The sequence below is a fragment of the Mobula birostris genome, chromosome 25 (genome assembly GCF_030028105.1).
Source record: "Mobula birostris isolate sMobBir1 chromosome 25, sMobBir1.hap1, whole genome shotgun sequence".
NCBI lineage: Eukaryota > Metazoa > Chordata > Chondrichthyes > Myliobatiformes > Myliobatidae > Mobula > Mobula birostris.
The window spans coordinates 43,624,043-43,650,431 of NC_092394.1; the positions used below are offsets into that span (position 1 = coordinate 43,624,043).

Sequence of the window (26,389 nt, forward strand, 5' to 3'; positions counted from 1 at the left end):
CTTGGTGTTTGATGTTTTCTTTGAACAAATTCCATGGTGTTTCTTTATTTCGTGGCTGTCTGGGGGAAGACGTATTTCAGGGTTGCATATTGCAGACATTAAATGTACTTCGAATATTTGGATAGATGGTTTGTGAGGTGATGTCCTCTTTCCATTTTAGTTTCTTGGTTTGTTTCTTAACTTTAACACCATTTTACCATGGAGTTTACATGTGCTGTATTTGCTTTGACAATCATTACAACTTGACCCAATGCAGCAACAATTTTAAAACACTGAGGCGAATCAGGATCATGTAACTTGGGTTAAAATAATTAAAAAGTTACTATTTGTTAAAGCTCTCTCATAGCTATGTAAGCCAAGCATGCAAATAGATTTTGAGTAGGACAGAAATGAAAAGCAGACAAGTTCTACTGAACTTTGGTAGCTAATACTCGGAGTACATAGTTCCATATTATGGAGAAGGTGTAAGGCCACTGGTAAAAACAAAGGAAGTATTAACTAGGCTGATAGCCTGACTGAGATGTTATACTTTACAATAAAGGATGGGAATTATTTCAACAGAAAAAAAAATTATTGAGGGGTAACTAGAAAGGGAAGAAATATTTCTACTTGGGGGGAGTACTTGAGCTCATCTACAGCTGAAAACCTGATCTCGGCCTTTGTTGCTTTCAACTGTTCCAATGAACTGTCCTTCCTTGCCCTGCTCTCTGAGCTGTTCACTCCCACCTTTAATGCCCTTGAGGGACAAAATATCTAACCTCCACGAAGTTCTGTCTGTCCATTACAATCCTACTCAATCACCTACATTACCATCAGACAAAACTGTACCACAATTTTAGCATTTTGTACAGCTCCATCTATTATTGTATCTCTTTCTCCCTCTGTCTTTGTATCTCCCAGTATATCTGAGCTCCTCTTATTTGGCTTCTTGTTCATCCTGAAGTTTAACCTTCATCTGCATTCAGCTGTCTCGGTCCTCCAATTCCCTCCCTAAAGTTCAACAGCACCTGCTCTCCCTCTACGATGTTGCTCCAAGTCTAATTCTTTGATAAAGGTATTGGTCACGTGCTCCAACATCTCCTCAAGTGGAATTTTGTTTGTTTGATAACATTCCCAGGATGGAACCTGATACATTTTGCTTTGTTGAAGTTGCAAAATAAACAGAAGTTGTTGAGTCCAAAGTTGAAAATCATAAATGTGATCATTACAATTAAAGGAATTCAGGAAAATGACTTCACACCAACCAGTATTACAGTTGCGGAATGCAGTCCCACAAATAGGAAAATAACCAAGAGACATTTTAGGAGAAGGCAGATAAGCACATGGAGGACCGTGGCAAGATGGTGCAGCAGAACAATGTGCTGATCAGCTGTTTAAGTCAATTGGAAGGAGTCACGTGTTGCGCATGATTTCTTCTACTTGGGCCCTTAGCTCCCAGTGGAGCATGGGCCGTTGATGACCTCCTGGCTCTATTGTCCGAAGTCGATGGTATGGTTGGAGTTCATCGATGTTTCTGCAATCCATTGCACCCACTGTACGGGGGATTGGACCGTCCAGCTTCACCAGAGCCCCACTGGCCGGCCTTGCCCGTTTCCACCTCTCACAATGGGGACGTGGGGTTGGACTTTGAGAGGCATTGGGCATGACTGCTGACACGCAAATGGAGGCCAGACGTCTTGTTTCTGTGTTCAATATTTAATCTAAAATGAGTAATGGTACACAGGAACTGTAAAATCTTGGGTTTAATTCCACATTTGTGCTAAACTGGCTCATTCAAGGTAGTATTGGCCAGCACTACTGATTTTTTTTCCTTTCTATTTAAAAGGCACAGTTCAGGGAAAGTTCCAGGATTATCACCACTTACCCAGATGAGTATAGCTCCAACAATGTTTAATGACTCAACACTATCCAGGGGAAAGCTGTGCATTTGATTGCCAAGTAATGCATTAGCTTGAAATCTCACTGGGATACACCATGGCTGCAGCGAATCCTGTCTTAAAAAAAAAATGCACAATGACATCTCACAAAGGTCATTATGATAAGTGTAATGTACATTCTTGTCATTAATCTAACAGGTTGAACAGATACAAAAATATCCTGACTCAGTTTTCATGTGAATCAGTCCTGTACAAAATGGTCAGGTTTTGCCCACTATCCTAACAGTGTGAGGATTGAATTAGAACTGCATTCCTTTACTGACAGTTCTGTAGTCCACAATAGGACAGGAAAGCCTTTCCTATTATCTGCAGAATTCCCCTCTGGATTCAAGAGTGAAAAGAGCACCCATCTGAATGACACTGAAATGCTCCTGAGCTACTGAAACCCTTTACTCAGGTCTCTGGAGATACAGAGCTTGATTCTCCCCATAACCCCATCATGTGGTGGTGCCTTGACAACAATGTCGGCAAAGCAAAAGGGCTGGTCAATGAATTCAAGGTGTACATACACCTGTCTACATCGACAGTGTTGAGGTTTAGAGGCTGACAGCTTCAATTTTCTAGGAGTGAACATTGCCGATAGTTTGTTTTGGTCCAACCACATAGATACCATGGCCAAGAAAGCTCACAAATGCCTCTTCTTCCTCAGGACGCTAAAGAGATTTGGCAAGTCCCCGTCGACCCGTACCAACTTTATCAAAGCACCACAGAAAACATCCTATCTGAATGCATAATGGCCTGATATGGCAACTAATCTGAAACACCTTTAGGTATACACTCAATGTCCACCTTATTAGTTACACCTGCTCATCAATGCAAATATCTAATCAGCCAATCATGTGGCAGCAATTTATTGCATAAGAGCAATGCAGACATGGTCAAGAGGTTCAGTTGTTGTTCAGACCAAACATCAGAATGGAAAAGAAATAGATCTAAGTGACTGTGACGGGGTCCTGAATTACCCCTATGAACTGTGCTTTTAAGAGAGAGAGAGACACCTTGTTAAAAAGAGAGAGAGAGAAAGTGAGAGAGAGGCAAAAACTGCTCCCAGTTTGTTTACACTTTTGCAAGGACAGTAGCAGTTTCCAAGTTCTCACAGAGAGAGAAGGGAGGAGCTGCTTGATGGACAGCTGGTATTCAGCACGGTGAGATAAATAGAAGGTCAGTTGTTAGACCTACAGACACATGGTTTTGGACACGGAATGAGCTTTGTTGTGCCCACAGAAAAAGTGGGTTTTGGAGGATTGATCAGTGGCTCTCGCAGTGTGAAAAGGGAGTGACCGGTGGGGAGTTATTTGTGTGGCCATCCCTCACCTGGGTTGATAATTCCACCACAGAAGGCCGGTCCCCTTTGTTGTGGTCACAGGCGGTGACTTCTAAAGGATTACGGAGGACAACGGGAAGATCAACGGCGTCAGCTCACCTGGAGACTCAAATCTCTCTCTCTCTCTCTCTCTCTCTCTCTCTCTCTCTCTCTCTCTCTCCATCACTACTCAGCTAAATATCACAAACAAACTGAACTTTACTCATCATCGTAAGACTATCTATTTACCCCTAGACTTGAAGAAGCTTGGTTTTCATATATTTCCACACTTATATATAATCATTGCTAACCTGTTTGATTTATCTGATTTTATATTACTGTATTGCGTAGCTACTAATAAATACCATCAATTAATAGCAATACTGGACTCCAAAGTGTTTTCCATTTTTTGCTGGATCTTTAACCCATCACGGGGTACGTGACAGTGACTTTAACTCTGGAATAATTGTTGGTGCCAGATGGGGTGGTTTGAGTACCTCAGAAATGGCTGATCTCATGAGATTTTCACACACAACATTCTCTAGAGTTTTCAGCGAGAAACAAAAAAAAAATCCAGTGAATGGTAGTTCTGTGGGTGAAAACGCCTTTTTATCGGGAGAGGTCAGAGGAGAATGGGCATACTGGTTCAAGCTGAGAGGAAAGCGACAGAAACTCAGAAAACTGTGTGTTACAATAGAGGTGTGCAGAAGAGCATCTGGGAATGCTCAACATGTCGAACCTTGAAGTGGACGGGCTACAGCAGTGGAAGACCACTCCAGGTTCCACTCCTGTACCTAATAAAGTGGCCACTGCGTGTATATATAATCAAACTGAGCTGGAAATTATTTAATCATACTATGTAAATTTGGGGAGAATCTGAAATGCTCTGAACAGTAAGAATGTGTGTAAAGAAAATGGTCAAGTTCTGCTCCACACCACTTGCCAGTGATTTCAATGCCATTACTATCTGGGTACCCCGTATGATTATGTTAACATTGGCCCTTTAAACCTAAAGCTTTTTAAAACAACTCTGTGATGAGCAAATAATTCTGCAAGAATTTGATAAACTCAGCATCTCACCAGCCTTCAGCTTAATGTGAAATGTTATATAAACTAACTCAAAAGTAGCACCATCCTGATTAAATCTGTGCACCACAGTCTAGATTCTTGTCCGTCAAGGAGTTCCCAGTGTCAGAGGATTAGAGAATCACCAACCCAGATTACAAAGCCAATAACATTTATCTGATGGAATTTGTCAAGCTGGACGATGACAGGAACTGAGGCTGGAATCTAATCCTGACTTGAAAGGAGCGTAATGACCACTCCTGCCTCTATATTTGCTCCGTGTTGCTCACATTAATTCTCAAGGTGGAGAATCTCTGTAGCTAGTTTCATTGGAGAGCTTCAGTAAATTCATCTAAAATAAAACCCACAAATCCCATTTCAGTTGAGGCAAAATTCAACATATGCCAGAACCTAGATAAGCTGCAAAAAAAAATCTTATTCTCATTCTATTTAGGTAGCATTTAAAACTGAGCCTGTAATATTGGAAAGCTGATGGAACCTGATGGTTTTGAATCCCGATCAGTTTGTTGCCTCCCCTTGGTGACGACTGCAGCATGATAAGGAAATTCTGTGATTTGTTGCTAAATGTGTTTTTTCAATAATGGCGCAAGAAGCCAAATAAAAGATGCTTCAAGGGCATTTGGCATGTCAGATTCATTATCGTCATTATGTGCTGTGTCGTATGCGTGGTTCATCCTCTCTCTCTCTCTCTCTTTCTCTCCATCTTCTCCCTCCCTCCCTCTTACCTTCTCCCTCTCCCCCCTTCTCCCCTCCCTCTTACCTTCTCCCTCTCTCCCTCTCCACTCCCTCTCTAGCTCCCTCTCCCCCCCTCCTCTTCTCTCTTCCCCTCTCCTTCTCCCTCCCCCCCCTTTCACACACACACACACACACGTACGTTGTGCGAGAACTCTATTTTGGTAGGCACGTTTGCAAGTGTGTGTGTGGTTTAGGAATACGTGCATGATCTTGGTGTAACAGTTAGATGTAAAGGAAAATAACAGGCATTAGAACTCAGACACATGTAAGTGGCAGATCACAGAGTACATACTCATGGTTTTAAGTGTGTACCGTTTAATTTTACCCATCATTTATATTTTTGCATAGTGTGGAGATGTTTGAAGGAGAGGATATCCCCAGATATATCCATCAGGATGGCATCGACTGAGGTTAGGTAAATTCAGGTCAACGACGCTGTTGACTCGAGCCAGCCCTTGACTCTGATTATGACCATCTACAAACTTGTACAAGCCCTTCCCCACTGTGGAGAAGCAGAGCATTTTCTCAGAACTGCCCTCACTTAAAATTGACAGCGGGAAAGCAGAATTCTGGCGCAAGCTCGAGGAAATGATTGAAATTCATCAGGTGCACCCCAAAGATATATATAGGCATCCGTTATTCTCGTGAGACAATGGATTTGCTCCTTGGAAGGTTCCCAGGGCGCAGGCCTGGGCAAGGTTGTATGGAACCGGCAGTTGCCCATGCTGCAAGTCTCCCCTCTCCATGCCACCGATGTTGTCCAAGGGAAGGGTACTAGTGCCGATACAGCTTGGCACCAGTGTCATTGCAGAGCAATGTGTGGATAAGTGCCTTGCTCAAGGACACAACACGCTGCCTCAGCTGAGGCTCGAACTAGCAACCTTCAGATCACTAGACTAACGTCTTAACCACCTGGCCACGTGCCAACTACCCCAAAGGTATATACGTGTTAGTAGAAGTGACATGCCCGGGAATATGTGGGACAGTGTAGCCCAGGAAGTTCAGGATGGTACATGGACAGCTGCCGGGAATGCCGGCAATGAAGAGAGAGGTTGTTTCTTTAAAGAGGATCTGAAGCAGTGACTGGGGGCAGTTGAGAGAAACTGGGGAATGATAATGGCAGTGGTTCAGAGAGCTGATGAACCTGCCATGGAATATGCAGAACGTAAATGTCGAGCATATGAAGAGTATTCAGGTTGATAATCCGAGGAGGGACGACCCAGTCTTTCTGAAAATGCTGAAGAAAAGCCTGAACTCAGCCCACCCGGAAGTTTTAGACTTGGTATAGCGGTGGGATTGAGCTACTCTGCAATAGTATCAAAGGGCAGAGGAGGAGGAAGAGAAGTCGTAAAGTACTGTAGATGCTGTGATGTCACAGTGGTCTTACTTTGTGTGTCAGCAACCAGGGCATCTAGCAAGGAACTGTTAGAGTATACAGTACGTGGGAGTGTGAAGGAGATGACTTGTTACAACTGTGGCTTCTCAGGCTATGGTTGAAGGCTGTGTCCTGAGAACAGAGAGAAGAGTGAAAATCACGCACCAAAACAGACAGAATCCACAGTAGTGCCCTTTCTTTCTGATTTGACTGCTGAACAGATTATAGAGCTGGTGACGTCAGACAGATGGCTGACAGTAGCCTCCACGAATGTACACAAGAGCTCTATTAGGGTTTATTAGGGGGCCAGCAATGTGAAATGTTAGTGGACAAGGGGTCGTCAGTATTGGTAACTGATCTACTCTTGCCCACGAATGGAGAGATGAGATGATGAGGGCAGAGAAAAATCAGCCCCAGGTACTTGAATCAGAACCAGGATCAGATTTAATATCACCAGCATGTGTCGTGAAATTTGTTAACTTTGCAGCAGCAGTACAATACATGATAATAGAGAGAAAAAAATGTGAAATACATTAAGTATATACGTATCTATTTAAATACTGTAGTCAACTTAAGTAAGTAATGCAAAAAAGTAGAAAATAAAAGAAGTAGTGAGGTAGTATTCATGGGTTCAATGTCCATTCAGAAATCAGATGGCAGAGGGGCAGAAGATGTTCCTGAATCATTGAGTGTGTGCCTTCAGGCTTCTGTACCTCCCTTTTGATGGTAGCAATGAGAAGAGGGCATGTCCAGGGTATTGGGGGTCCTTAAAGGTGGACGCTGCCTTTTTGAAGCATCGCTCCTTGATGATATCCTGGATGCTACAGAGGCTAGTGCCCATGATGGAGCTGACTAATTTTACAACTCTCTGCAGCTTACTTCAATCCTGTGCAGTTGCACACACTCAGCGATTCAAGAACAGCTTCTTCCCCTCTGCCATCCAATTCCTAAATGGACATTGAACCCTTGGACACTACCTCACTTCTTAAAAATATATAGTATTTCTGTCTTTTGCACGATTTTAAATCTATTCAATATATGTCTACTGTATAAAGTATACTGACTATTTACTTATTTTTTTTCTTTTTCTTCTATTTTATATATCGCATTAAACTGCTGCTGCTAAGTTAACAAATTTCATATCACATGCCGGCGATAACAAACCTGATTCTGACATACCAAATCTCCTCAAACTCCTAATGAAATATAGCCACTGTCTTGCCTTCTTTATGGTTGCATTGATATGTTGGGTCCAGGTTAGGTCCTCAGAGATATTGACACCCAGGAACTTGAAATTGCCCGCTCTCTCCACTTCTGATCCCTCTCTGAGGCCTCGTCTGACCCTTCCTGAAGTTCACAATCAGCTCTTTGATCTTACCGATGTTGAGTGTAAGGCTCTTGCTGAAACACCACTGAACTAGCTGGTATCTCTCACTCCTGTGCACCCTCTCATCTCCATTGGAGATTCTGCCAACACTGGAGATGGCATTTGAGCTGTGTCTAGCCACACAGTCATGGGTGTAGAGAGAGTAGAGCAGTGGGCTAAGCACACACCCCTGAGGCGTGCCTGTGTTGATTGTCATTGAGGTGGAGATGTTATTTCCAATCCGCACAGACTGTGGTCTTCCAGTTAGGAAGTGGAGGATCCAATTGCAGAGGGAGGTACAGAGGTCCAAGCTCTGAAACTTCTTGATCAGAACTGCAGGAATGATGCTGTTAGACGCTGAGCTGTGGTCAATAAACGGCATCCTGACAAAGGTATTTGTGTTGCCCAGGTGACTCAAGGCCGTGCGGAGAGCCAATGAGATTGTGTCCTCCATAGACCTCTTGTGGTGATAGGCAAGTTGCAATGGGTCCAGGTCCTTGCTGAGACAGGAGTTGATTCTAGTCATGACCAACCTCTCAAAGCATTTCATCACTGCAGCTGTGAATGCTACTGAACATGGTCGTTAAGGCAGCTCAGCTTGCTCTTCCTGGGCACTGGTATAATTGTTGCCCTTTTGAAACAGCTGGAAGCTTCCAACTGTCACAATGAGATTGAAAAGTCTTTGAACACCTCCGCCAGTTGGTTGGCACAGTTTTTCAGAACCTTACCAGGAACTCCACTGGGGCCTGTCACCTTACAAGGATTCACCCTCTTGAAGGACAGCCTGACATCAGCCTCCGAGACAGAGATCACAGGGTCACCGGCTGCTGCAGAAATCCACATAGTTCTAGTTTTATTCTCCCTTTTGATTGAGGGAGCACAGTTTCCTGTAGATTTCTGAGTCTGTCCAAATAATGAGGGCACTCTCCTTGGAATAGACATCCTAAGGGAGGCAGGGACAAGAATAGATTCCGGAAAGGGAGATATAATATGAACGAGTCAGGGGCACGAACACCTACAAGCCAGTGGAGAGCACAACCCAGCCAGCCATTCTGATCATTCAGGGACTGGAGCCAGGATGGTGTCTATGGGTTACTCTGTCAGCAGGGCCCTTTCAATGGTTGGGCCAGCGACTGACTAGACAGTCCAGAAGGGGGTGTCACTGCAGAGAGGTCCTTGCAAGTATCCAAATATCGCACCCCAACCAAACCCCTCCTGTACGTCAGTGAGAGAGCCTCTAAGTCTCATACATTTACCTTGCTGGACCCCTAACCAGACAGTAATCACTGATAGCCACCGTGGAGTTTTAGCTCTCAGAAAGTGGAAGGGGTGAAGATAAAGAATGTGATTAAACTGCAATCAGCCAGCAGGAGAGGAGGCAACGGGCATATGAATGACGAAGACGCTTTCAAAATAATAAAACAACGTTTCTAAATATCAAAAAAATCCTATAAAGAGCAATAAGCAGTAAAAAAAAACTAAAATTAATATTTGGTGTGACTACCCCTAGGAGTTCCATTTATGAAGAACAGAGGACATCCCAATTTGCACATTGAGTTTTTCTCAACCTACGGTACATTAAAGGGTCAAACATGGCACATTTCAGCAGAACAGTCTACAGGATCATGAGGGAAGGCTTGAACACTTTGTTGTACACATGATTCATACTATATAGCAAGTAGGCTCCCAAAGTGCAGTTGTTCAAAGAGGGAACTCAATCCCTGATAACCTCCTGCTGTGAGTGAGATGTAGAAAATCATTGAACGCAGAACCATACAGCACAATACAGTGCATTCGGCCCATGACCTTGTGCTGCCTCTTTAAACATTTCCAAGGTCAATCCAGCCCTTCCCTCCCATGTAGCCCTCTAATTTACTTTCATCTATATGCTTATTTTAGTGTCTTTTACATGTTCCTAATATATCTGCCTCTATCACCACCTCTTCCCTACCTCCTCTGACTTCAGGTACGTGAGGCTGTCCTATATGGCCGGGGCGCGTTGGCATCTTAAAGGGGATTAGAGCGGGGTTTAAATTGGAGTGAAACTCCAAAATCGTCCACAAACACATCTTTAAAAACGCGCTCGCAGCAAGCAAATTCTTCGGGTTTTTTTTTCCTGAAACACTTCCGCTCACAGGTACATTGAAGCCCACGGTGGGCTGGGTTTAAGTGCAGCCGTTTTCAGAAGGAAACCCGATTTTAATAAATACCCAGCCCCCACCGAGGCCTCGTCATTAGGACAGCAACCTGCTTACCTGTGCTGCGCATTTTATATGCATTTTGAGTTACACTTTATTAAATAATATGATAATATATTGTTTTATGTGGTGTGCGTGATATATGTATTGTGGCTCCACCGTGGTCCGGACAGAGGTTGTTTTGTTTGTGGACAATCAGCCAGATGACAATAAACTTGAAATTGAAGATACAGAACTTCTAAATCACTCATTTAAAATCCCCCATTTCGATGTAAAAAAGTAAGTTCTGATCCCAACTATTGCAGGCTGTGTGTGTGTAACTACGGACGTATATGCGATCAGATGCTGTCCAAATGGACATTAAGCGACACACACCTGTAATAAGGATATACCTTATGCTTTTATTTCTTTTAGGGACCACAACGTATTAGGGAGGCTAAGCGCAGGGAAGGCTGCTTAAGTATTTCACGGTTCTTTTCAGCAGAAAACCAAAGTCTGACAGAGAAGGTCACTAGAGCTGAGGTGTACCTTACATCTTTCATCGTTGAGCGTAACCTGCCATTCCAGGTGTGTAAGCACACAGGCAAGCTATTCAGGAAAATGTTTCCTGATTCAGAAATAGCAAAAAACTCTGCCTGCTCATCAACCAAGACAGCAGCTGTTGTGAACTTGGCACATTAAGACAGAATTCAGAAGTCAGCTGTCTCACAAAATACTTGTGAATCTGATGTCTTGCAAAATTAACAAATTCATGGTCACAGACTGCGATGACACAGGAGAATATAGAGAGCAAGGAAGGGAGTTGAGAAAAAGGACCGCAAAGGTAGTAATCTCGGGATTACTGCCTGTGCCACGTGACAGTGAGAGTAGGAATGCAATGAGGTGGAGTATAAATGCGTGGCTGAGGGATTGGAGCAGGAGGCAGGGATTCAAGTTTTTGGATCATTGGGACCTCTTTTGGCGCAGGCGTGACCTGTAAAAAAAGGATGGGTTACACTTGAATCCTAGGGGGACCAATATCCTGGCAGGGAGATTAGCGAGGGCTACTGAGGTGACTTTAAACTAGAATGGTTGGGGGGTGGGAATCAAATTAAAGAGGATAGGCGAGAGGAGGTTAGTTCACAACAAGGGGATGGGAACCAGTGCAGAGAGACAGGGGGGTGTAAAGTGAGGGTAGAAGCAAAAAGTAGTAGGTGAAAAGTAAAAGTGGCAGGCCGACAAATCCAGGGCAAGCATCAAAAAGGGCCACTTTTCAACATAATTGTATAAGGGCTAAGAGAATTGTAAAAGCGCGCCTGAAGGCTTTGTGTGTCAATGCAAGGAGCATTCGTAACAAGGTGGATGAATTAAAAGTGCAGATTGTTATTAATGAATATGATATAGTCGGGATCAAAGAGACATGGCTCCAGGGTGACCAAGGATGGGAGCTCAACATTCAGGGATATTCAATATTCAGGGGGAATAGACATGAAAGAAAAGGAGGTGGGGTGGCGTTGCTGATTAGAGAGGAGATTAACGCAATAGAAAGGAAGGACATTAGCCAGGAGGATGTGGAATCGATATGGGTAGAGCTGCATAACACTAAGGGGCAGAAAACGCTGGTGGGAGTTGTGTACAGGCCACCTAACAGTAATAGTGAGGTTGGGGATGGTATTAAACAGGAAATTAGAAATGTGTGCAATAAAGGAACAGCAGTTATAATGGGTGACTTCAATCTACATGTAGATTGGGTGAACCAAATTGGTAAGAGTGCTGAGGAAGAGGATTTCTTGGAATGTATGCTGGATGATTTTTTGAACCAACATGTCGAGGAACCAACTAGAGAGCAGGCTATTCTAGACTGGGTATTGAGCAATGAGGAAGGGTTAATTAGCAATCTTGTTGTGAGACGCCCCTTGGGTAAGAGTGACCATAATATGGTGGAATTCTTCATTAAGATGGAGAGTGACATAGTTAATTCAGAAACAAAGGTTCTGAATTTAAAGAGGGGTAACTTTGAAGGTATGAGACGTGAATTAGCTAAGATAGACTGGCAAATGACACTTAAAGGATTGACGGTGGATATGCAATGGCAAGCATTTAAAGATTGCATGGATGAACTACAACAATTGTTCATCCCAGTTTGGCAAAAGAATAAATCAAGGAAGGTAGTGCACCCGTGGCTAACAAGGGAAATTAGGGATAGTATCAATTCCAAAGAAGAAGCATAGAAATTAGCCAGAAAAAGTGGCTCACCTGAGGACTGGGAGAAATTCAGAGTTCAGCAAAGGAGGACAAAGGGCTTAATTAGGAAGGGGAGAAAAGATTATGAGAGAAAACTGGCAGGGAACATAAAAACTGACTGTAAAAGCTATTATAGATATGTGAAAAGAAAAAGATTGGTTAAGACAAATGTAGGTCCCCTACAGACAGAAACAAGTGAATTGATTACGGGGAGCAAGGACATGGCAGACCAATTGAATAATTATTTTGGTTCTGTCTTCACTAAATAATCTTCCAGAAATAGTAGGAGACAGAGGGTCCAGTGAGATGGAGGAACTGAGGGAAATACACATTAGTAGGGATGTGGTGTTCGGTAAATTGAAGGGATTAAAGGCGGATAAATCCCCAGAGCTAGATGGTCTGCATCCCAGAGTGCTTAAGGAAGTAGCCCAAGAAATAGTGGATGCATTACTGATAATTTTTCAAAACTCTTTAGATTCTGGACTAGTTCCTGAGGATTGGAGGGTGGATAATGTAACCCCACTTTTTAAAAAAGGAGGGAGAGAGAAACCAGGGAATTATACACCGGTTAGCCTAACATCGGTGGTGGGGAAACTGCTAGAGTCAGTTATCAAGGATGTGATAACAGCACATTTGGAAAGCGGTGAAATCATCGGACAAAGTCAGCATGGATTTGTGAAAGGAAAATCATGTCTGACGAATCTCATAGAATTTTTTGAGGATGTAACTAGTAGAGTGGATAGGGGAGAACCAGTGGATGTGGTATATTTGGATTTTCAAAAGGCTTTTGACAAGGTCCCACACAGGAGATTAGTGTGCAAACTTAAAGCACACGGTATTGGGGGTAAGGTATTGATGTGGATAGAAAATTGGTTGGCAGACAGGAAGCAAAGAGTGGGAATAAACGGAACCTTTTCAGAATGGCAGGCAGTGACTAGTGGGGTACCGCAAGGCTCAGTGCTGGGACCCCAGTTGTTTACAATATATATTAATGACTTGGATGAGGGAATTAAGTGCAGCATCTCCAAGTTTGCGGATGACACGAAGCTGGGCGGCAGTGTTAGCTGTGAGGAGGATGCTAAGAGGATGCAGGGTGACTTGGATAGGTTAGGTGAGTGGGCAAATTCACGGCAAATGCAATTTAATGTGGATAAATGTGAAGTTATCCACTTTGCTGGCAAAAACAGGAAAACAGATTATTATCTGAATGGTGGCCAATTAGGAAAAGGGGAGGTGCAACGAGACCTGGGTGTCATTATACATCAGTCATTGAAAGTAGGCATGCAGGTACAGCAGGTGGTGAAAAAGGCGAATGGTATGCTGGCATTTATAACAAGAGGATTCGAGTACAGGAGCAGGGAGGTACTACTGCAGTTGTACAAGGCCTTGGTGAGACCACACCTGGAGTATTGTGTGCAGTTTTGGTCCCCTAATTTGAGGAAAGACATTCTTGCCATAGAGGGAGTACAAAGAAGGTTCACCAGATTGATTCCTGGGATGACAGGACTTCCATATGATGAAAGACTGGATGAACTAGGCTTATACTCGTTGGAATTTAGAAGATTGAGGGGGAATCTGATTGAAATGTATAAAATCCTAAAGGGATTGGACAGGCTAGATGCAGGAAGATTGTTCCCGATGTTGGGGAAGTCCAGAACGAGGGGTCACAGTTTGAGGATAAAGGGGAAGCCTTTTAGGACCGAGATTAGGAAAAACTTCTTCACACAGAGAGTGGTGAATCTGTGGAATTCTCTGCCTCAGGAAACAGTTGAGGCCAGTTCATTGGCTATATTTAAGAGGGAGTTAGATATGGCCCTTGTGGCTACGGGGATCAGGGGGTATGGAGGGAAGGCTGGTACAGGGTTCTGAGTTGGATGATCAGCCATGATCATACTGAATGGCGGTGCAGGCTCGAAGGGCTGAATGGCCTACTCCTGCATCTATTTTCTATGTTTCTATGAGGTTGAGACCTCCCTGAAATGAGTTTTTGCAGGGTGGGATGTCTGGGTACATGTTTCCTCTTTTATCCCTGATTGCTCCTACCCTCATTCTAATCATCCCCTATTCCTCACGTCCATGTAGAATGCTCTGGGTTTTCCTTAATACTATATGCCAAGGCCTTCTCATGCCCTCTTCTAGCTCTCCTAAGTCCATTTGTAAGCTGCTTCCTAGCTACTTAGTAACTTTCTAGTGCCTTGTCTGATCCTTACTCCCTAAACCTTAAGTACGTTTCTTTCTTCCACTTGACTATATGTTCCACATCTCTTCTCAACCACGGTTCCTGTGCTCTACCATGCATTCCTTGCCTCAATGGGACAAACCTATCCCCACTTCACGGAAGTGCTCCCTAACCGGAGCCCACACTTCTGTTGTATATTTCCCTGAGTACATCCATTCCCAATTTACCCTCCCAAATTCCTGATAAGTAGCATCATACATTGCCCTCTCATGATTAAATACTTCCCCATACGGTCTGTTCTTACCCCTGCCCAAGGCTTCCTCCAGGATCTGACCCAAATCTGATCTGATGAGCACCTGACGAAGGGTCTCGGCCTGAAACGTCGACTGCACCTCTTCCTATAGATGCTGTCTGGCCTGCTGCGTTCACCAGCAACTTTGATGTGTGTTGCTTGAATTTCCAGCATCTGCAGAATTCCTGTTGTTAGCACACGACCACTTCTCTTTTTGCAGGTTTCTGGCACTTCTGGCCACCTAGTTTTGAGGGAGAAGCAGTTGGAGCCACAGGACATGTGGTCACTGGGATTCCAGTTGTACCAGGGAACAAGTTGGCAGAGGGTTGTGCGTGGCTCGGCCTGTGACTGCAGAAGAGATCTGCCTGAACTTGTAAATAGCGTTCAGTTTGAGCCTTTGGTATTATTAAAGCAGTTTCTCCTTAAGTAAACAGTGCTGGTTGTGATCGAGATCACTGTCATTTGAAACCTCAGCAGGAAAGAATTTTGGGCATTCCACTTCTTTTAATCTCTTGTGAGTGAGCTGGATGCTACAAAAACAGCACTAATGTACACAAAGATCACTTTTTAAAATATCCACCTTTAAGAATGTCTCGGAAAAGTGAGCCACATTGGGTGCAAGGACAGGATATTTACTGGCACAGTGTTGTCTTTCTGGTCATTATGTAAGTAAATTTCTGGGCCAGGGACCCCCAGGAAATCCCCATCTTGGCTGTACGTGATTATTTTGCTTGCTTTCTTACTTATCTGTCTGTCTATCTAAATACCTCTGTAATTACTTATTCATTCGTTTATTTGTCTGCCCAATTATTTGTTTGTTTATTTATGTATTTAATCACCCATCTATTTATTTATTTATCTATCTATCTATCTCTGTATATATTTATTTAGCACAGAACAGGCCCTCCCAGCCCTCCGAGCCTCTTGCCCAGCAATTGCCCGATTTAACCCTAGTCTAATCACGGGACAATTTACAATGACCAATTAACTTACCAAGTTGGGGGGGGGGTCTTTGGTCTGTGGGAGGAACTGGAGCACCCAGAGGAATCCCAAGCTGTCATCGGAAGAATGAACAAGAACTCCTTACAGGCAGCGGTGGGAATTGAACCCGGGTCACTGGTATTGCAAAGCGTTGTGCTAACCACTACGATACCGTGCCACCCCAAAAATAACCACCGCCCATCCCACCAACCACCAGCCTTTCGGTTAACAGCCGAACGTGCTGACCGACTGTGCCACAGAGAACTTTGGGCGGGATTGTTGCTCAGTACTGGTAATGAAGGTACCTAGAGCATGGAACAAAAGGTATGACCAGACAGTAAAACTCCCAATAATCTGATATCTGATTCTTTTGGAAATCCCAGTGGTCTGGCATCTGACAGCCCCTGTTCCTGCATTCCCTTTTAAACACCAGAGTCCTGGCTCCCCTTGAATTCACCAAGGCACCAGTCCCCATGCTCCCTTTCACAAACTAGGTCTCCACTTTTTGCATATCCCTCTGTTTTTTTTTAACAAAATCAATGTCATCCATAGTAAAACTTATTTACAAGAATAAACCTTTTAATGCCTTTTCATTCTTTACGTTGATAGTCAATGCTTTCCACACTGTTCTTGAACATTCATACGCATCGATAACTGCTGCCACTCACGTTACTCTGGGGTGATATACTAATTCCTACACTAATCCTCCCCCAACCTGGCTCCTCCCTCTCCAGTCGGAGAAGAACCCTACGGCATGGTCCTTCTCTACTGAGCTATTGTGGTGGCTGCACCAAACTTCAATGTGTCCCTCAGCACGTCCTCCTGCAGCCACTCAGCAGCACTCCTCCACGGACATCCCAATGTGCTGGTAGACCAGCAACTTTTCGGCTGATCAAAGGGAGTCTTTCTACCAGCAGTGGTTGATGTTCCTCTCCGTGTGTGCCCATGGGAACAGCACGTAGATCAGAGAATCATTGTCACACAGCTGCTCAGCAGGGACCATGACACAGGCCCTTGTGTCTTTCTCCACACCCTCGTCGCCAACCCAAAGTCTGCAAAGAGGTGAGCTACTGTCTCGTCCCCATTTTAGTCATCCCATGGGCAGCACGCTGTGGGAGTGTTGCTCCAGACATACAGGGTGGACGTAACTGGGAGGGCCCCTCTCACCGCCAGCCCGGCAAGGCCTTGGTGCCTGTTGGTGAGGCCTAGCGATGAGGCAGCCTGCCAGTTGGTTTGGACAATCTATGCCCATCGAGTGCTTCTGCAAGGTGTTCCCTGCTGACCTCTGCCTGGCGGACTTGTGGTCAAAGGTGTTGGTCTGGGAGAACTTTTCCACAAAGGACAGATAGTGCGGCAATGTCCAACTGACTGGGATGTTGCGTAGTAATGGAGCCAGAACCATCCTTTGCAACACTGAGACAGGTAGAATCTCGGCACGTAGCGGTACTTGATGCCCACGTATTTAGGTTCCACACACAGCCTGATGCAGACACACACACAAAGTCATCAGGGTGAGGGTGACATTGTCCCCAATTGTCCAGGGACTTGTGTATGTGACCCATCTAGCCCACTCCATCTTGGATCCCCAGATGAACTTGAAGACAATTTGGTTGATTCCCAAGCAGAATGAGCTGGGGGTTGGGGGGAATGGGTCACCCATGCGCCAAGCAGACCAGTCCTGAGAGTACCTTACATCTGATGATCTGGTTCTTACCCGTTTTCGATAGGGAGCACCCTCCCCATAGTCCCAATTTCTGTTTTACCTTCACAGTCCACTCCAGCCAATTCTTGCTGCATATTGGTCCCTCTGAACCAGATCTCCAGCACCTTCATGGAATTAGACGTGACTGTGAAGCTCTGGATTGGTTGGGCCAATTGCCGAAGAGCATGGCCTCGCTCTTCGTGTAGTTAACCCTGGCCCCTGAAGCCAAACCAAACTGGATGCAGATGCCAGATCCAAGCAAAAGACGATGACATCGTCCACATACAGGGAGACTTTCACTTGGGTCCCTCCGCTGCATCACTACCCCCACCCCCACGCTCTCGTCCTTTCCGATGGCTTCAGCACACAGCACACACATAAGATAGGGGGGAGCGGGCAACACTGCCCGACTCCTCACTTGAAAGGGAAGCTATCTGTTTCCCACCTGTTGGCTTGGACCGCACCACAGATGTCTGTGTAGAGCAGTTGGATCCAATTCCTGATTCCCTCCCCAAAGCCCATTTTGTAGCGTATATCCATCACTTACGCGTGTGATATCCTGTCAAAGGCTTTCCCCTGGGCCAAGCTGACCAGCAGGTGTCCACTCCTCTGTCCTGCATGCAGACTATAGTGTCCCTCAGCAGCACAAAGTTATCGAAGAGCTTCCTGCTAGGTACAGCACAGGTTTGGTTCAGGTGGATCACCTGTGCAGGATAGATTGGACCCTATTGGTGATGACCTTGGACAGAATCTTATGATCTCCAACTCCTGAAGTTATCTCTTTCCCCTTTTGCATGTAGATGAGGGTAATGACACCCCTCTTCATGGAGTCTGACATGGTGCCAGCTAAAAGTGTAGCATTGTACACTTCCAGCATGCCATTCCCAGTTACCACCATTCCAACTGTTAGCATGAATCTTGATAAGCAGAAATGAAAGAACATCGCAGGCTAGATGTCGCTGCTAGAGAGCAAACATGGGGAGTTATCCTGTACAATGTTGAATTGAATAATAAGTTCAAAAAGGACAGAAATGTATTTTATCCATAATTAGCAAAACATACAACCTTGAAGCAATGATAGTTAACAAACTAAAACTAGTGATATTAAACGTACTTAAGAGAAGTTAGGTAGCATTAGGCAATTTAAAATGTAATTAAGCGATTAGCAAATGATATCACACCAGCGGTCCCCAGCTCTAAACTGCCCAGAACAAAGCACAAATATGCAACTAAACTCTTCACTTTCACCACGCCCCCCCCACCCACGTGACTAGTTACCTTAATAAACATAATAAATGCACAACACCAAATACAATACAGATAGAGAACAGATGCATGGCTTCTACAGTAGTTAAGAATGTGGAACTTAAGTTTCACGGTTATGAAGTGGCAGAGCAGGCTCAAGAACAGAAGCTTCAGGTATTCATATCTTTGCCCAAGAGCATCGCTTAGCACGAAAAATTCAAATGTTGCTGTCAGCAATTGATATACATTCACCAGCCGAAATAACTGAAACCTTCTCTCAGATAATCTGGAGCAACCGGTGGTGGCAAAAAAATATTCAGTTCATGCATCCCCAAGAGCTCCAGATTGTTTCTGAACGCAAGAGTCAACTGGTTAGATTGCAGCCAGATAAAACTTTGATTTGGCTATATTTGGAGTAAAGACATCCCAATTCAGGAAGGATGTGGGGAGAGAGAGCAAGAAAGGTTTATCAGAACGTTGCCTCACTTAGACAGTACCAGCTATAATTGGAGGTTAAAAAACTTGGATGCATTCTCTGGAGTGTCAGAGGCTGAAGGGAGAACTGACAGAAATGTGTACATTTAGGAGAGGCTTAGATTGGGTAGACGGTCAGAATCATTTTCTTAGGCTACAATGGCATAGATTTCAGGTGAGGGTGGAAAAGCTCAAACAAGATATGTGGGGCAAGTTTGTTTTTTTTAAACAGTTGCCTGAAACCTGCGGCCAATGTGGTAGTAGAAGCAGGTACAATCGTAGCATTTCAGATACTTTCAGACAGGACCATGAGTATGTTGATAATCGAAGGATATGGATGACGTGCAGGTAGAAGAGGTTAATCTGGCATTATGTTTGACACTGAAATCACGGGCCAAGAACCCTGTTTCTGTGCTGTATTACGCTTCATGATAATTGTAATATTTTTATTATCAAAATTACTTTATTCATAATCATAAAAAGTACAAAAATAAACCATGCAATGCCTCTTCAGTGCTGTTCTGTTGCATTCCTTCAAACCCGTAAGACCGTTGCCTCTCATGTGGCTGATGGATGTAATGTCTCTCTTCTGAAGATATCACAGTAGCCAGCTGAAATCTTTTTGAAATGTCTAATACTAGAGAGCATGCATTTAAGGTGAGGAGGATTAAGCTGAAAGATATGCGAGACGATTTATTTTATTTTACACATAATGGCGGCAGCTTGAAATTCACTGTTGGGGTGGCTGGTGGTGGAGGCAAATACAATAGAGGTGTTTAAGGGGTTCTTGGATCAGCACATGGATATCCAGGGAATGGAGTGATGCATGTAAAAATAAAGTCAAAGTAATTCTATTATCAAAGTACATATATGCCACCTGACATTCATCTCCCCGTGGACATACTCAGCAAATCTATAGAATAGTAACACTATAACAGGATCAATGACAGAACAACCAGAGTGCAGAAGACAACAAACTGTGCAAATGCAGATTGTATAAATAAACAGCAAGAACAAGAGGTAAGGAGTCCTTAAAGCAAAATCACCGGCTGCAGGAAACATCTCAACGGATAGACGAGTAAGTGTCGTTATCCCCTTTTGTTCAACAGCCTGATGGTTGAGGGGTGAAAAGCTGCAGTGAGTTGTAAATCTAGTCGGCTCCATGTTGGGTACTAGCCTACAAAGTACCCAGGACATCTTCAGGGAGCAGTGTCTCAGAAAGGCAGTGTCCATTAAGGACCTCCAGTACCCAGGGCATGCCCTTTTCTCACTGTTATCATCAGGTAGGAGGTACAGAAGCCTGAAGGCACACACTCAGTGATTCAGGAACAGCTTCCTCCCCTCTGCCATCCGATTCCTAAATGGACATTGATCCAGTGAACACTAACCCACATTTTCTATATATTGTTTCTGTTTTTGTTCCCCCTTTGAACCCTGAACTATTTGAAGTGATGGACAGGCGATACCCCAGCAGGGGGATAAAAAGGGACAAGTTCGCTAAGGCAGGACACACACACGACACCCGAGGTAACAAGACCCTGGAAGCGGTGCGTCTCTCACAAGTCGGTGGGAAGTACCGGGCCATAGATGCACAGGGTGGAAAGGCACAATCGGCGGGAACCTGGTGTGTGTCCACCTTTGCCTGGGTGCCAGGTTCACCGCAGGGAAACGATCGTATCTGGAAATGGAGGGGTCACGGTCGGTGACCTCAGTTAACATCACAAAGGACTCGCCTGAAAGCTGACTGCGAAGGTCTGTGTGGAAGCCTTGAATATTCATTCGTTTTGCTCTCTTTCTCCTTCCCCCCACTGTCCATCGCCACGGTGGCAATTACTGCAAACTGAACTGAACTAAATTGAACTGAACTTTGCGTCACTTTGAAACCGGTCATTTACCCCTAGACAACAATAGAGCTTGATTAATCCTGTTATCCTAATTCTGTGCGCATGTGTGTTTATCATTGCTGAACTGTTGCATTTATTATCCTTTTGAGTAGAGTACTGTGTTGCTTGTTTCTTTAATAAAACTTTCTTAGTTCTAGTAATCCAGACTCCAACTGAGTGATCCATTTCTGCTGGTTCGGCAACCCAGTTACGGGGTACGTAACAATATACAGTAATTGACTTATTTCTTCTAGATTATGTATTGCACTGAACTGCTGCTGCTAAGTTAACAAATTTCACGACACGTGCCGGTGATAATAAAGCTGATTCTGTTCTCGAACCTGGTGGTGCGCGTCCTGAGGCTCTTGCAACTTCTACCTGCTGGCAGAAGTGAGAAGAGAGCATGGGCTGGGTGGTGGCGGTCCCTGATGATGGATGCTACCACAGCGTTTCATGTAGACGTGCTCACTGGTGGGGAGGGCTTTACCCGAGATGTATTGGTTGGATTTTCCATTCAGAGGGTGTTGGTGTTCCCATACCAAGCTGTGATGCAGCCAGTCAATGCACTCTCCATTACCTTTTGTAGAAGTTTGTCAACAGAAGGGATTCGTTTATTTAGGCACTTAATGGTGAATTTAATTAATTCCACATGATGTCAAGGTTCTGTGGATTTCAGTACTCTTGGTTACGAAGGCCAGGCTATTAAAACCGAGGAGCACAGAAGACTTTGTTCTAACTGTTCAGGTGACCCCTCGCCCCCCGACCCAGAGAGCAAATCCAGTGCTCCCACTCAGAGGTGTGAGGCCAGTCATGGACAACCAATCTGACAGAACCATCAATTCAACTTGGCGAAACAGCCCTGGAAAACGTGGACCACTTTCCGTACCTTGGAAGTCACCTCTCCTCCAATGTCGACCTTAATGACAAGATCCAACATCGCCTTAAATGCGCTGGAACAGCTTTTGGATGTCTCTGAACAAGAGTCTTTCATAATCGTGACATCCGAACAGACACCAAAATGTTAGTGTACAAAGCAGTGGTAATCCCAACGCTCCTGTATGCATCAGAAACCTGGACAACATACCGACATCTGAAGGCACTTGAAAAGTCCCATCAACGCTGTCTTCAAAACATCTTAAATATCAGCTGGGAAGGTAGAAGAACCAACATCAGTGTGCTAAATGAAGCAAAAACAACAAGCATTGAAGCCTACATCATCAAGAACCACCTAAGATGGAGCGGTCATGTTGTTTGGATGAAAGATGAACGTTTGCTGAAACAAATCTTCTACTCCCAGCTTAAAGAAGGCAAACGTAAAAGAGGCGGACAGCAGAAGAGATTCAAGGACGTCTTCAGAAGAAATTCAAGGATGTCTTAAAAGCCAACATGAAGAAATGTAACATCAATATCAACAATTGGGAAACCAATGCAAGGCCAGGAATCATCCAAGAAGGAACAGCAACTTTCGAAGCCAACAGATGTGCAGAATTAGAAGAAAATGGAAAGAGGGACAGCAACAACCAAAGCCCGATCTGCCATCTGGTACTACCGGCCCTGAAAACAGAAAGACTTTCAGAGCCAAGACTGAACTCATAAGCCACTTGAGAGCCCATAAGTAGATCAAGAGAACGAAGGCCATCATCGAGGGATAGCCACGACGACAGCGTTGTGCCAACCACTGCGTTACCGCGCCGCCTCACCCCCAACGCAAAGGAGGCCATCTTCACCCCCCCGGGGTACCGGGGCAACGCGCAACCCGTGGTCATAAGCGCGCCCGAATGACGACAGCACCCGTTGCCAGGCGATGGAAGGAAGGGGGCGGAGACTTCCGCCGGCAGTGGGTGCCGGGTAATGGCGCGCATGTCTGCTGTGTAAAGTGTCCGGTAATGGCGGACAAGGCGAGAGGAGAATGGCGGAGAATGAGACGGGATTAAAGCCGCCGTCATGTCTCCCGCACACAAGCGGTCTTTGATAACGTGGGTGGTGGGGCTGGGCTTTGCTTTACTGCTTTCCTTCTACGTACTGGGCTGGTACCTTTTGGGCCTGCTGGCTGCGGCATCCGCGTGGGTTTATTACTCATCCCTGCCAAGCGTAGGCCCCGCAGCCGGGCCGCTCTTCCACCCGAGTCGGATTAAAGCATTTCTCCTCGGGACGCGCTGGGCCGAGGTGGTGTACGACAGATTAATCGGAGGGAGAAGGCAGTGGAAGGGAAGAGATCGGAGTGCCAGAGGCAGGTGTCAGCAGGGGCTGCGGAATCCCAGCAGGGCCCCGGGCAACAACTGGAAGTGGGAGGTGAACTACGAGGAGCGGGAGCCGCTGCTGACAGCGTGTGCGAGTGAACGGAGTCCGGCCGGCCTCATGATGGGCAGCTACCTGTCGAACGAAAGCACGGCGCGGGCCCCGCTCTGCAGTAGGGAACTGAAAAGTCGCTACGGTCGGCCGAATCCCATCCAGTCCCCCACCAGGAGATTGTCTTTCGGGTAAGAGTTGGAGAGAAAGGACCTAAATAAGTTCAAACTCTCTCTTGTTGCTCTTGGATGCTTCCATGGACATTAATTGATTATGAATCTTAATTAAATCAGTACCAATGTGCAGCCTTCATTTCAAACGTAATTTGGAAACGTTTTACCAGATTAAATGCAAATTTAAAAAGCGAATGTGAATTAAAACTTGAAAAAATTAGCTACGAGCATCATACCTGAAAGAGCGAAGGCTCGTGTTTCATTTTTAAACTTCGTCAAATTGTTTCAGCAACATTCAAAGTGTTGCTGCACTATCTTGTGGGACGTTCAGATTTTTTATTGATATTGAAAAAATCCTGACGAAAACTTCCGTTTTCATTTGCCACTTCATTAGAGAAAGGCTTTGATCGGATTTGGCTTGAATTTGGGACATTCCAAATAGTTTACAACCAACACGGTACTTTTGATAGGAAATGTACGTTCTTAGCTTTGTAAATATTGGCATGAAGGTCAGATGACTGTATTTGGAAAATCCAAGAACAGAAAGTTATGCTGAAAATAAGAATAGAAAACATTGGAAATACTCTTGACTTGTCAGGCAGACTGAGAAATAGCTAATGTTTTTATGTCAATGAGCTTTCATTCCTGATGAATGGTCATCGTTTCAAAATGTATTTTGGTGGTGTTTGAACATTAAACTCCCTTACTCTTCACAACAGTACTATTGAATTCTTCACGTGCAATGCAGAGTGAAGGATTTTCTGTTTGACAACATCATTGATGAGATGGTACCCTTTCTTGCCACTGGATGCCAGACTAGATTTATAATTGTTTCTAAGTTCTTTTGAAGTACTTCTGAAATTTGTATTTTCCAAGGGAGATTATTTTGATGCTACTTCAATGTTTATGCAATATTTATATTATAGAAGTAAAGTTAACCCATTTTATTAACAATGTGACCCATTAAAAGTAATCAAAGTTCATAGGACCAAAATGAAAGCATTGTAGAAGTTTGTTCGAAGTTTGATCCCCCATACAATCCTGTGTGTAGTCTGTTCTCCACTGATGGAAAGGATGCAGCAGTACTAGATGAGATGGAAGTGATGTATCTGATTATGTCAGGGCTGAGACTGTATTTAGTGGGGTTCTTTTCCTCATTTGTTGCAATAAGATCTAATGGATTAGAGATGACATCCTCTTCTGCATGGGGGACAAATTGGGAGCTGTAAGTATGATCACAAATCCATCTACCTAATTATCTCATGGGAGGTCATCATTGAAGTGCTAAAATTACCTGACGGATAGGTGATGTACTTGGCTTAGCTACCTGCCGAGCATGTCAAGAGCTATGAATGTTTCTGTATGTCTTAGCTTGCAAGGATCCCAAATCTTTGACACTTATCCAGAGCATCAAAGCTGCAAAAATCCTGGCTATTAAAACAAAAGTTGAGATGCATAATCATCACATGAAATTACTTTAGTGTTTGTTGTATTCAACAGGTTTGCTACATACTTCAATAACAGAATTGGAAATGTGTGACTTTGTAGGGGGATGAGGAAAGTAGAATTTTAATCTTCAGTCACAAAGTTATATTCTGTACTTGGACTGAGATATTTGAAAAGAAATGTTACAGCTAGAAGCAGCAAACTGAATTGAGTCTGCTTCAGAAAGTTAAACCACATCACTATTTGAAAATGAGTCCTGATTTATGACTACTTGAACAGTTATTAGGAATATTAGTATTTGCATTAATCTCTTTCTACCTGTTATACAGAATGTTTTGCACAGGTTCAGGCTGTTCAACTCAATTGGACTACACTGAAGCTTGTATTTCCACAAAAGTTTTCTCACCTTGACATCATCAATGCAATCATTTATTCCTTTGTCTTGCACCTCTGGCTTAATCTTAAATACAGTATTACTATTATCTTTAGTAATGCACATCAGCAACAGACTCTCAGTTTCACATGCAGAGGGAATCAGTTTTGTTCTCATTCCTCAATAGATTATTAGGGCTACGGCTTTTCTTTGTTTATTGGCTGCAGTTCCATTCTGACCTGAATTATTTGAGATAAGAGCAATTACCTACTACAGATAAGTATTGCGGTGATAATATTATATAAAGCAGATAATTTTTACTGTTTTGGTTATATATGTAAATCTGGTGCAGATGTTGATTGTGCTCTGCAAATGGATCATGGCTGCAGCTTTGTGCTTCATTGCATTGAATCTGGGTGATAGCGTAAAGTTTGTGCTTTGAAATTTTAACATATTGATTGCGAAGAATTTGTTTTATTTTATATATACATAGTTTCACCAAGGGTATGAGGTTTAGCATTTTAGTTGCACACCTGCATGTTTTAGTGGAGGTACATGGAACTGAAAACAGACGTAATTATAAGAACATAAAAGGAACGAAGCTGTTAACCTATTCACAGCTGTCGGAACACTTTTGCATCAATATTAGGCAAAGCAATTACTGAAGGCATAAAGCACCACTATTGAGTTTCTGCCTTTTTGAGTCATAATTTATTTGATGTGAAAGTTCAGCTTAATATGTTGGTAGTTCATGAAACCAGGGTAATATGTTTAATGAAAGAAATCTCATTGTAAGTGAAGGAAAATTCACTGTACTGCTTGCTTCATGTTATTGTGCCAGTGACAGCTCAAGTTGTTTTGAAACCAGCTTGAGTATAGTGAAGAATCTCATGGCAGTTTCATTTCAAAACTAAAGTACAAAGCAAGCTGCTGAAGGACAGGCAAAATATGAGGAAGCCAAGGGATAGTTGACATTCAGTTCAATTCCCTGTATCAGGACTGGGGGTGTAAGGGGGAGATGATCAATATCAAGAGGCGAGGTGGGGGGGGGGTATTGAAGCGTGGAGCTGCGAGATGATACGTGAATCCATGTGAGAGTAACAAATGCAAAAGACTTCTCAGAACAGAG

General features: G+C 44.0%; 1 protein-coding gene across 5 annotated transcripts in view; it reads left to right on the forward strand.

The window, feature by feature from the left end:
- The first annotated feature begins 22,826 nt into the window (after positions 1–22,826).
- pom121 (POM121 transmembrane nucleoporin) overlaps positions 22,827–26,389 on the forward strand; it is a 66,111-nt gene continuing 62,548 nt past the window's right edge. For all 5 annotated transcript variants that reach the window (XM_072243248.1, XM_072243250.1, XM_072243251.1 and 2 more), the window contains exon 1: positions 22,827–23,459. In XM_072243248.1, the coding sequence (XP_072099349.1) occupies positions 22,924–23,459 (536 nt within the window). In that variant the 5' untranslated portion in view covers positions 22,827–22,923. The remainder of the gene's footprint in view (positions 23,460–26,389) is intronic.